This window comes from Varroa destructor, unplaced genomic scaffold, assembly GCF_002443255.2.
Source record: "Varroa destructor unplaced genomic scaffold, Vdes_3.0 BEIS01000002.1, whole genome shotgun sequence".
In the NCBI taxonomy this organism is placed as follows: Eukaryota; Metazoa; Arthropoda; class Arachnida; order Mesostigmata; family Varroidae; genus Varroa; species Varroa destructor.
Genome location: NW_019211455.1, coordinates 48,460,576 through 48,474,040, shown reverse-complemented (window position 1 = coordinate 48,474,040; position 13,465 = coordinate 48,460,576). Strand labels below are relative to the sequence as shown.

The 13,465-nt window shown below is 40.1% G+C and overlaps 1 protein-coding gene across 3 annotated transcripts in view; it reads left to right on the top strand.

Annotated features, from left to right (window-relative positions):
- The first annotated feature begins 7,153 nt into the window (after nt 1–7,153).
- LOC111244517 (protein kinase C-binding protein NELL1-like) overlaps nt 7,154–13,465 on the top strand; it is a 13,178-nt gene continuing 6,866 nt past the window's right edge. The window contains exons 1-2 of one of the 3 annotated variants that reach the window (XM_086981663.1): nt 7,154–7,242; nt 9,056–11,571. In XM_086981663.1, the coding sequence (XP_086837789.1) occupies nt 10,462–11,406 (945 nt within the window). In that variant the 5' untranslated portion in view covers nt 7,154–7,242; nt 9,056–10,461 and the 3' untranslated portion in view covers nt 11,407–11,571. Of the gene's footprint in view, nt 7,243–8,229; nt 8,832–9,055; nt 11,572–13,465 lie in introns of those variants that run through there. The other 2 variants (XM_022791738.2, XM_086981662.1) reach the window with 2 other exon arrangements.

Here is a 13,465-nt window from a genome sequence, read left to right as displayed (position 1 = left end):
ACCGATTCAGATTCTTTCAGTTTCTAGTAATCAGTACTTTTCTTTGATGATATACCATATAATGGTAATCACACACACGCACACACATATATACATATGGCCATTGTCATGCGACAATGGCCCAGTAAGTGCCACAGTGACCCATGCTACCTGGCTACCTGATCGTCCGAAGCCAGATATTTACGCGTTTCAAATTTGCAAATAAAGAAATGTTCCTCGAACGCCTGATTCTATAAAATAATGAATTTTACAGAATAACGTTTCAGAGTATTCGAGTGCGAAACAATAGCGTTTTTGGAGGCGGAGACGTTTTCCAAAGATAGAGAAAAAGCTTAGAAATCTAGGTACTACAAGCTATTTTCCAGGCATGAGGTACATACATTTAAATGCAGAATAGCTTGGACGATGTGAAAAGTGAGCCAAGGACCCAGCTGTAACTAGGTCAACCACACTAAGTACAATAACGTACTTAATGCACTTTGAAGATTATAGGGTAATTATATACAATATTAAGTCTCTATCTCACTAGTTTTCCAAGGTCAATCGTATTGCGCTGGGCCAGTTTGGGGTTTCTTTTGACCGCCTTCATCTTGTGTGCATCGTGATTGTCTTGGGTGCACTGTGCTTCTCGGTCTGTTTTATCGCTTCGTACTGGATGAGGAGTCCTTTGCAGTTGGTGCTTTCTGACGAATTCCTCAGCAGATTTGCTACCAGCGCCATCATCGTGATGACTAACGTTCTCGTAGTCCAACTTTTTGATAAGTGCTATTTTATTGTTTTTTAATATGATTACATGAGACTGGCATAAAAGCAAATAGTTGTCACATGTGTCCCTGGCGATTAATCTAGTGAATTAATGATAAAAGGTAACAGACGTGATTGTATCACACCTGTCTATGCACATATATGGCCATTCCACGGACTACATCCCCTATGTGCAAGATTTCATCTTCAGACTTAGCCAACCGTTTTTGAAGGTCTTCTTGCTTGTGAAGTCTTTATTGCATACGGCATAAGTATTCCGGGCTGATTTGGTAGCTTTTGGACATTAGAAAGGAAAAAGGTCGAAATACACCTGAAATATCCGTTTTCGGAACTTAAAACTCAAGGGAAAATTCTGTTTACCTCACAATAAGCTGACCACAAACCTATACAGAAAAAGGTACTCTAAAAGAGTACTTTTGAAACCGTATAAAAGTAACCGAGCCGTCGAGGCATAAAGAGAAAACAACATTTTGCAAACGAACAGTAAGCCTATAAGCCTATATTAGTAAGCCTGTTGATATTAAAAATCATATCATAACGGGACGGAGACATCTGTGGATACTCATAGCTGCGAAACAAACAGCCGTTTCAAGCGTAACCCCGATGCTCCTTGCGTCAATGGCCCCAATATCGTTAAGAATCAAAACGGCCTTCATCGAGCCTAAAAGGTACCCCATTCTGTTAACGGTATCCGTGCTGGACTTGTTCATTGGCTTCTGAAGACAATTATTTATATAATATGAGTTATTTTACAGAGGTACTTGGTGGTGATAAACAATACAGCATGGATAGAAACATTGAATTGGGTTGTTCTGGCAATAAATTAAGCGCTGTAGAGGCAATGTATAGAAACAGAAGAGAAACAGAAGTCCATTCTGTAACAGAGTTTGGTCTCGGCTCAGTTATGCCCACTTTCGAAATAGTTTTCGATAATTAATTGCCCGCCGGTAGATTTCTCAGATATGTTTCTCGTATAGAAAATGGGCACATTTTGCAATAGGCGCGCTTGTTAAGCTAATGCATGAGCAGAAGAAATAACTTGGCCAGTAGAACTCTCTCGGTTTATGTAACGCAAGCTTCTCATTTAGGTTTGTCTCTTTTAAAAAACCCGCCATTAGAGAGTTAATCTCAGAATGAAAATTTGAGTGACGTACGAAAAAAAAAAAAAAGAAAATCCATGGCACGCTTCAGTTCGCTACGCTCGTATTAGCAGCCTGAAGAATATAGTCTAAGCGTTTCGTATCACACTAACAATTTACCCTCTACTCAAGCATAGCAGTGAATTTCCAAAAAAAAAAAAAGCATGGCCTACCGAGTAAACTTTATCATCTACTTTTCGATGTTTACATTAATTGAAGTGAGCTGTTTAGAAGGGAGTGACAGAACCGAAAATAAAAGAAACGTTTCTCTCAAAGACCTCGTTTTTTTGGTGTTGCCAATGTAGTATAGTATTTAAATGCGGGTTATTCATAGCTAGCTATTCACGCTACTAAGCAACAGGGCAGATTTGTGCGAACCATATCTGCTGACTGCAGCTGAAGATGCGAAATGCGGACGGACGACTGCATAGAACAGATGTACCCCCGACACAAGGCTTTTTCGTGTTTGCTGAGAAATGCTCTGATTCAAAATATACAGCCGCCTTCAGAATAGTCTTTGGACTGATACCGTCATGGCCTTGAAACAAAAGAATTTAGCACTATAGTAGAGCTAATTGACCGACTAAGCATTGATTCAGTCTTTTGGATTCAACTCATAGGAACTATAATCGGATGGGCCGACCCTGTTTTGTCGGCCAATGTTCTGCATGCCGTTTCTAGCCAAATGCGACCATCTTGTGCGGCCTATAAGCTGTACAGCAAGCCCATCATTGATTTTATATCGCGGACCGTATAGGCAAGGCTTTAATCGATTCTCTAATGTTATTAGTACGCTGAAAATATATTTATTGTTTCTTAAATCAATAGATTTTCATCCGGCTTTTAAGATTTGCCTAACGGGCTAGTGACATGTCCGTTAATATTAAAAAAAATCTTCACGGTTTCGGGAAGTCCTTTTTTACCTGGGTTTCCTTCGCAATGCATTTGGTAGAGGCTTTCTCAATAAATTGTAATTTATTAAGGTTCTGTATTTTTTTCTGGCTGTATAAAAAAAATAGGCATTTTATCTTCAGACTAACAATCAAAGTTGATCTTCTTCAAAAATGTAATAATTAATTTTTTTTTTTCTTAAGTAATCTTATATGAGGCCTTCATTGCAAACGACTCTTAACGGCGAGTTCTCATAATCTGGAATATAAGCTCTTGAAAAATGTTCCAATCAATGATCTTTGTGTACATGTTGTTAATAGCGCGCCAAATGGTTCCTGTTGTCTCTAATAAAGGCTATCTTAATCATTATAGCTCGTTTTTTTACGATATTTTATAGGTGTTATTTGTTTAGCAGCTACAGCCCTAGTGGACCTCGTACTTTTTATCACAATTGAAAGCTTCGTAAGCAGCATGGAACGTCGGGATCGAACCTCATTTAAGGCATACGGCGCATTGCTTAGAGATTGGTTAGAGAACGCATGATGTACGATCAACCCTGTTTGATAATATCTTGTTACTATTACATATATATATAAATAAAGATAGGGCTGATATGTGGATCAATCGCTTCATTATATTTATGTTTCCATGATGTACATTCAGGCTCGCAGCTATATTCTTGTAGGATTAGCTAGGCCAAAATTATTGGCAGTCGCTCTTACGCATCTAATAAAAAAGTTTACGTGCACTTTTTAGGTAAACGAACGTACCACCATCCACGTGCTCGTTTAAAGAGGATGCGCATAGATAGTTCGTCTACTTAACAATGACTAATGAGTTTCCATCACTCTCATTTATTTCGTCTAGCAATGTCGAGATCAAATTATTTGTATCGATACCCGCCAACGTACTGTATTTAATTTTCACCGAAAGGTCCATTAAACGACCGGGACATACAGCGGTCACTTCCGTTAGCTGCCGTAACAACCGACTAACGACTATCAACATCGTGTTCCCTGAGCCCAGATTGACGTTAAAGCCCTCCTCTAGGTATACCCCCAATTATTCGGCATTTAGGGGGATTCGAAGTCTGGACAGGGCTGATAACATGTAGTCTACCGCTCTATTTTCAAATTACGTCTGTAAAATCGCTTATAAATCGAACAAAATTAAAGCTGCGTTATACTAGCTTATAGGGAAAGCAAAACACGACGGACGCGAATCTTTAATATCTAATTCCTCATTTAATCCTTTCTATATAGAACTCAGGAAAGATCGGATAGCCGAAACACGCACAGATGTAACGTGAACGTCCTCAATTATAATCTGTTATGAATTCTCGAGACGTTAAGGGGCGTCATGTGATTTCACTCCTGGAAGTAGAGTTCTTTTTTTTTTGTTGCAATGATTTTTCTGGCAGTTAAACTGAATGGGCCTTCGAGAGACAAGTGATTGGGAAACGGATGTGTTTCCGTGGTAACTATGAGTAACAAGCGTGCTGTCATATTACCTCAAATCTCACCGTTGGCAAAAATGAATCATTTGGAAGGTAAATACGGCCGCAATAGTTTTACTTGCGTCTTGTTATCAATTGTCAGAACTTCAAACGTAAGAAGGATTTTTTCGAGAGTGCTTCTTAGATACGTGCTAATTATCCTAGAAGTAGAATGCACCTTCGCAAGTGACAAATTAGCCCATATATGATAACGTAACATAATAACATCGTTTTACAAAGACAACGCTGTCCTATACTCACAAGTGCTGCGGGTAAGCTGAAGGGCAAGAGCTTAAGTGAACTGCCAAATCTTTAACTTCTATAAATTGAGTATAGCATACGATCGGGATTAAGAGATTTACTGACATTTAATAGAACACAATACGAAATTTAAACGTTACGTAATTAAAGTTTAAAGGGCGATTTTTAGCAGAACGATTCACGAAGCTTTGGAATTACATTTTACTCCAATAGTCGAGTGTTATAGGCTAAATTACCCAATAGATATGTTAACTAAATCTTCAATCTGCGAATGCAGAGCGTACTCGTACAAACTGAAACATATGATTTTGAATGGTACGATAGATTAGGAAGTCAATATTAATATTTATCGACTTGCGATTTAGCAAATAACTAGCACGACTGAATCCTGAGCTTTCTATTCAAATATGACGGATGTGGAGCGCTGAACAGATTAGGACTGAAGGCACTATGGCGGATAAATTAGAAAAGGCAGTGTATGGATTCACACGGGGAATCTCACGGTATTCCGTTATTGAAATTTTCGAAAGACGTGGCAATTAAGGCTCACAGAAGTCACCCGATGCCCTAGGAGAGCTTATGTCTCCTGAAGATTTGAACGACTAAAGTGCGGCATGATGACTGCTGGAGGTCAAAAATAGCTTCTGTTCATGCGACAGCCAGTTCACCTTACTACGAAACATCCACTGATTCAAGTTGCCTTTGTCAACAGGTCAAATTCAAACTTCTGGCATAAAACACAAATCTACTTGTGTGCGTCACCATCCTTGACCTGATACGGAGGTGGAAGCTATCTGGAATCGCAAGAAAGGGGACCGCGATCTTAGATCATTTGGAACTATTGCCGAGTGTCATTCATGCCGAGCTTCATCGTGATGGAAATAACGGAACGATGACGAATGAATGACAGATAACTGTAATAACATAGGTGCCATGCTTGTACAGAACATGATCAGGAAGGACGTGTGTCAGTTTGGTTACGCCGCCATTTTAGGCTCTACCAGGGATTATTGTAAAATGCAGTCACTACCACACGTACGTGCACCAACGTTGTACAGTAAAGCTACGAAGCTGATGAAAGCTTTCTACCGTTGCCACTTTAATTTTACCGTGACTCTCGTCGGTTACGGAATAGCGTCATGGTAATTAGCTTTTTTCCTGTCAACATGTCTGTTGATTGCTAAACTGTCGAAAATCGTTGAGGAGAGGAAACGAAAAAAGGACGAAAGTTCAAGCCGTCAGTGTATGACTTCAGGGAAATGTCTGCTTTTTTGGACGTCCACAGATTTTTGTAGAAAAGCGGTTGAGTGCATATCTGGGTCGCATTTCCCATCTCCACCGCCTTTCGGGCTGGACGATTCGTGGGGCGTGGGATGATTTAAGCGCTATGCCGCTGGCATTCCACGATTATTAACGGATGAATGAGTGAATAGCGACGTGCGCGAATGAAAAGTCGGCCTTCCCTTAAATCTTTAAAATCGGAGTGACTATACGGTCGGCGTCACGCTATTGTCGCTTCAAAGCTGTCTCCAAGTAGGGCAAGACGCAAACAGAACAAGACATGCATCTCTAAATGGGCATAATTAGATTTGGAAACGTGCTAAGCGCGATGAGAAACCAGATACGTTTTTAGAGGAGGGAAAAAGCTCGAATTCCTTCGCCGATCCTCGTCAACGATCCAAATGAACAGAAAAAAATTCCCTTCAGTTAAGAGATCGTTATCGCCAGCTCATATCTGTTCTTACATCTGGCCAGTGAGCTGATAGTGCGTAGCTTAAAAAAGACTGAAGTTTTGAATTTCTGCTGGAAAAAATATCGGAAAAAATTTTGTGTTTCCTCTTAATTTAACAAGAACGTAGTGAGAACTGGTTGCCCCCGTGGTACGGGATTATTTCGAAGGTGTAGTAGAGCCGCGAACAAACCTAAAGAAGCCGCTTGTAGTAATTTGTCAACAAATATGTGTAGTGCATACGGATGATTCAATCTATACAAAAGTAAGTAGGCTCTCGAAAACACATCTAAAATTTATGCAAGGGCCGCCGACCATTTTTTGACTAACCCGGTAAGCTGCTATGAAGTTAATCAAGATAAATATTGTTGTCAATATATTTAAAATGGTCAAGCGTGAATCTATCTATTCGCTATTTTACAGAGACTTTTCGATCATTCTGTATCTGTTCGCGTTTGAGAATATCTGATGGTGCATTCAGATAAGAAATGACTAACTTGAAACGATGAGTCCCTGCCCCTTCAACTCATCGGAAAATCATAAGTTATCAAATTTATTAATACATTATGATCTCTGGCTGCAAATTGGCTTCACCTATAACACAGACTGATCTGTGGGCAAACGAGCAGTGGTTCCTGCTACTGTGCATCAATGGAAAATGTGTGCTTGTACCTGAAAAGTTGAAGAGAGATTGTCACTCTGTGTTCAAGATAACTTAAGAATAAATATAACCGATTAAACCTTTTAACTTTACGGTTCTTAGGAGCCTTTATCTGACTTTAATTGCTTAAGAGACTACGTGAAATTTTCGGAAATGATTCGTTAGTTGACCGTCAAAGCGCAAATCAGAAAGCCGAGAACGTCAAAAATGTACTCCTACACAGAGCAATAGACTGTGCAGCACGGAGTGAGCCCCTCGTCGCATGTTTACCGTCCTGGTTTATAAAAGTGTTCTTCATCCGGTAAAGTATATCGCCAATTCCCGGTAAATAGTAAGATGTCATTTATAATCTCCATCCATACGACAATGGTTAGTCTTCACTTATGTGCAGAAAGGGAACTTCTTGCCTCTTCTAGAAGAACTTGCTTTTTATAGTACTAAGAGTGACTGATGAACGAACGCTGACGCAAATAACATGCCATACTTGTACGAGTTTACCCTGAATATTATATATACATATATATATATATATATATATATATAAATATTTTAGGTTGATAACAGGCTAGAGGAGTCAAAAATACAAAGGATCAAAATGATTTAAAAGTGTAAAAGGTGTAAAAAGGCAAACGACGTCTCAAAAAGAACAGGTTTCCCTGGACGATTGCTCTTTAAAAAACACTTTAATTTTTAAAGTGTCTCTTAAATTTCTCATTTGCGGTTTGGTTGCCAACTTTAATATTGGAAAGAATACCGTGGTTGTTCCTAGTGGTCCCTTTAACAAAGCCGTTTGTATATAACAAATTCAGGTGTATCAAAAATGGCGTTATGGTCATTTTTATGAAGCTTTACTCTTCAAACAAAGCCTTAATAAGCTTCTTCCGGTTTGCCTTATGAAAATCTTCTTCGGATTTGGCAAAATCGCATGTAGGCCCGCAACAATGTAGACCATCAATTTGAAGCAAAAAAGCCGATTTGAATTTTGGTGGGAGTTGCCCAGCGCGAAAACACTGGAGAATAGCCGATTTTCGCTCACTTGCGAAAACGGCGCACTATTTTTCACTGCGATGAATTCGTTGTTTTGTCCTAGAGAAAACAGGCTTTCTTGCCAAGATTGCCGAATTATCGCATCGCTTGCCAAAGTTTAACCGGATTCAAACGAAGCGCTTCGTAAATTCTTCGACGATGATTGCGACAATGAAATAAACTGTTACCGATCTGAAGATGCATCCTCTGGTATAATTTGATGTCAGTGAAGTGTTAATATTCTCGATATCTACAAAACATATTTTCTATGGATAGAATATAAGACAGCGTTCTGTAGTTAGCGACTGACGGAAGCGTGTTCGGTGGCTGCGTGTCTGCCTAATAAACCGAGGGATATGTGGATCTGAAATCTGAGGGCAAACCCTATAAAAAAAAAAAAAAAAAAAAAAAAGAATAGTGCGCTAAATTACCCTCTCTACGAAGCAGATCCCTCTCGTTCACACTGTATGAAAAACGTTATGAAACGAGAATATGTTTGAAATTGGCGCAAAAACAAGCACGGAAAGACATCAGTTGTAAAACGTATATAATTCGGTTTTGTTTCACACGAGCAGTGATTAAATGCGGTGACAAGTTGAATGTTAGAGGCAAGGCATAGAGGAATAGTAGTGACAACGTATAGCTAGCTAGTTAATGTAAGACGAGTGATAAGATTCAGTGATAAAAAGATAAAATTCAGACGTCTCGAACGACGCAAAACAACTTTAGAAAATCATGTGTAAAAGATCGTGAGTGCAGTGCCGTTGAACCGAAGTGGAACGAGGGTATTGCATGTAGCCGGCATCGCTCCATCAAGATCACAGTATAACTGAACAGTTAAAAGCAACCGATAAAAAAATTATGGTATTTATATCACTTCCATTCCAGCGCACACATCTCATGAACATTTAAAGCCCTTATTTTTAAAGGAATACAGATTGGTCTAAGTCATGTATAGCCATAACCTACTTATATAGCTGGCCTTAGCAATTACTTGGTGAACTAGATCCTTTAACAGATCCGTTATCTACTGTTATTGTTAACTGGATAACCAAAGTATGCTTTCACAATGTTTTTTTTTTCCACAGGAGAAGGGCAGGCACTACGGGACTATTCGTTTGGTAGTGTGGAGACTCACGTATTAATAGCAAACCTTCTTAACGTACCTTAGAAAATGAAGCAGAGAGAAGATCTTGGAAGCGTCGTGTAAGATTTCCTATCGGCTAGGATATCCATGAACAGCCTTCCTGTCCTAGAGGGAAGACCATGCTTGCGTCTTATCGGTCACATCAACATTCGTTATTGAATATAAAACTAGTTTGCTTCCAACATGCATGAGTACGATAACACAATGTTAATATAATGCTACGGCGTATTGTAGGGTGTTGACATCGAAAGCAACAGACACTTCTCTCCGCTCAGGATAGAGGTACGGACTTGTCTAAAGCTGTGTCAATCTTGTGTAAAGCTTGTCAATCGCTCTTCGCTGCTCGGTGGAGGTCGTTAGGGGATTATAAACAAACCGGTATAACTCGAATTTAGCTGAATCTTAAATTTAGGGGATAAAAATCGGGGAGAAATATTTGCTTGAGCGACATGTGGAGGGGTTCATAGCAGTTGTCCAAGCGTTAACTTCAGTCACCTGCGTTTTAGGCAATATATTGTATAAGAATCCGATACGAAGCGTACACATATGTACCGTAGTAGCACACCTTAAGTGAATATAATTACATGAAAAGGTCAATACATTAACTTGCTTTCGTTTAATATGCAGATAGCAGATATGTTATTCCCTGGCTCGCAGAAGCTTCAAGTTGCGAGTACGCTTTGCCCCCGTTATTTTGTCGTCCTTAGTCCTAAACGGACTTTCACATTCGTTAGTAATGATTTTAAAATGCTGAGGTTTAGCTGTATAGGAGAAATGTATACTTTAGTATTCGTTGAAGCAGTTTAGTAGTCCAGTCGAATATAACGCAGTCAGATTCGAAGCTTTTCTCTCATTGGCAATAAACGTTTTGGAGGGAAATAAGCAATAACACTAGCATCGTGTCGTTTTAATTCCTTTAAGAATACTGAAACACACTATGTACGAGCTACTATTAGTCATAGATGATTCATTTTGCCATGGACCCCGACGCGATCCGTCGCGTCCAGATCTTCTCGAGGAGAAGGACCGAGTCTTTTATTATTTTCATTTTCTAACATAATTTGACTTATTTGTTGTCAATTGACGATGCTCGCGCTGTTATGTTGATTGACAGAGTTGTTAGAGCTAGTACCACTGGTGTATTATTCTCGCCATTGCCCCCACCATCCCCAAGACTGTGGGAAAGCATCTTCTAGCTACTTCATATAGATCTAGATGAATGGCACAGTTGTCTCAAAGTCGATGTGGCAACTCTGCTGCTATGATATTCTACACGGACCCAACAGGCTTACCAATTCAGTTGTTCTGCTTCGAGGCGGTACGATCTAGGCCCGATCGTCGTTCGCGATGGCTTCCTCAACAAGCCTGATAGGCACAGCCCAAACTGTAGTTTTGCTGACGATCGCAGCGCATTCAGTCGCCGCTATGTATCCACCTCGTGGAGAGGCTACATGGATCAATTGTACGTCGCGAACAGGATGTAACTGCCAGAGATCAGCGGACTGTTACGACAATGGACCCGGTGTTTGTATGCGACTGATGCTTGGCGGGCATATGTGCCGTTATTGTCCACTAGGGACCAGTTTACTATATCATCTACCTGATATTGCCCTACCGGAAGGTATTCCTTTCTCAAAAGTGTGCCAGACAATGAAAATCTGTGACAAGACACGATGCTTCGGTGATCGTATTCAATGCCGCAACATAATGCCCAGTATGAGCACAAGACCAGAGAGCCAGTGCGTCTGCGAGAGGGGTTATAAACCCGAACGGCTCGCACTCGGCGTTGAACGGTGCGTTGACGTCGACGAATGCGCTTTTCTAAACCGCTCAGGGTTATTTCGTGGCCCGTCAGGCTTCGGAAACATGCTTCCACCTTCACATCAGGGATCGCAGCTGCATGAGTATTGCCCCCCGAACTCGCGCTGCGAGAACACCGAAGGTAGTTTTCAATGTATCTGCGACGAAGGTTACCGCGATCGGTACGAAAAGATGACCAATATCTTAAACTGTGACGATATCAATGAATGTGAACAATTCGGATTCGGGGCTTGCTCGTGGTATTTGGCCTGTGTCAATGAGCCGGGCACGTATCGGTGTGACAACCTACTGCACGAGTGGATGTCTAATGAAATTTTTCTATTGATTGGGGTAGCGATCGTTCTATTCGTTCTAAACATCCTTCTGTGCTGGATGTGCAGCGTGAGTCGTCGATGTCTGGGGTGTCAGAATGAGCTGCCTGTGAGAAAGCGCCAGAAGCAGCTCGACAAATATTCTGTTTCCAGACTGTAGAGTTTTTTTTTATCTTATTTTTGTTCCTGTATCCTTTCTTTCTTGTATTGTCAACTTCGTGAGTATTGTCGCAGCACACGTGGGCAATTACATTTCAATAGTATCAAAGCACTTGACTTTTGATGACAATAAATTGGGTACGTTGTGATAAGTGAATCGATTTGACGAACCTAGTTTTTTTTTAACGTAAAAACTCAATCGCTTATTTTGGCCTTGCACAATATCGTTCTATATGATGAAGTTTAACACGATTTTATATAGTAATATTGGTAAACAAAGACAATTTAGCCCTACATGTACAGCTTGTACAAAATTAGTACCTCCAACTAATAAATCGAATGTTTGATAATATAGTTCAATGCATTGGCAATGGTCTTTGTGAACGTTATCCTTATGAATGTAGCAGAGTTGTCTATGAGGTTTTTTCTTTTTTCTTTCCAATGGATACTCTTTGTCAGTGTGTTGAGCAGCTTACGTTGTAGTTACTAATAATGGTAAAATCAATGATAATGATTATGACTAACTTTTTCATTTTGATGTTCCTCTCTTTGTGCTGTTTTAGATTGGTAAATACCTTTTCGTATTTTTTTTTCGATTTTACGAGCTAAAAGCGTCTTGCTACTACAACTATCGTACTGCCTTTAGCTTATATTTGCTGGTGCCGTTTACATGCTTATAGCAAGAATTATGCCACGGTTGGGCGACGTGTCCTTTTCCGCAATAGCGTGTTAAATTGACAACTGATACATCCTGCCATTGTGACTGCGTTGCGACAATTGTCGTCAAACGAGTTCCTGTGGAAAATAATTTGGCCTGCATGGCGAAGACGGATCCTTCCCTATTTTCGTTTTTGCATTTTTTTTACATTTAATCTGCAACATTTAATCTGGTCTTTATCAATTGGCATCATAACGTGACGTCAATTGAGGAAACTACACAGATCAGTGATCATCTACGAACTCGATACGTCTCAAATCCTATAGGAGAGAGCTCGTAACGAGAAGTCAGCGTACGTTGACTTCGAAATATAGTCAATGGCTGCCATTGAGTTGATACTACTACGTTGAACATTGCATAGTGCTGTTTTAGCAGACGCTAATATCGCTATAGTAGAAAGAAAAGTGCACGTAATAGAATCATCGATCTAAAACGATACTGGCTGCCTGATCTACGAACTGATCTAAGTGGCCTCCGTTTGAAGGCGGAACCATCGAGAACCGACCGGCTGCCATGATGTCCCGCTTCGTGACTCCTATAGGTACGACCTAGATGCTGGTCTCGTTCACTTGAGGACACGCCAATATTTGTTGCGCTGTGACGATGTCGACGCGTGTCAAAAACTGCAGTTTGGAACTTATTCACGGTATCTGGCATACGTTAACGTACCAGGCACATAGCGATGCGCTGTCTTAATGTTTACTGACGGAATAATGACTGTATTGTATCGGATACTAAAAGCAACATGAAACAGGTGGCCAGAAATTTCTGTATACGTCTATAAGTTTATTATTATCGTTTAGCGGTACAATCATGTCGAACACCAATGACAACAGGATATGTACCGTTCGCTTATTCTGTTGACAGTAAACTAAAAATAAATCGTTTCACTGCCGTTAAGCATTCCACTAAACTCATTCCGGCACGAAACAAAATGTGCCCACACCCGGATTCGAACTCAGACCATCAAATGTTTCCCAAATTCAGTGCTGATCGTGGCGGCATAGTTCTCTCTAAACTAGATTCACTATGATAGGAAACTGTTCTCACCAGCTCTTCCTTATTTCGCCTGTACTATATGTATATATTGGTGGGCCTAGTTAGGCCAGTCGGAAACACTTCCTAAGCCATTTAAGGCTAAACAGTAAAGTGTCCTTATGCATTTTTAATAGCTTTTTTTTTACACGACTACTACGCAATACAAAACCATATGCAAGGTCCAAATCATAGAACAGTTTAGCAACGAAAAAGTATGCACCTGCTGGATGCTGACCTATTTTCAAAAAACAACAGGTTGAACATTCCGTAAAAGCTGTTTTATTTGAAAAAAAAAAAAAAAAAA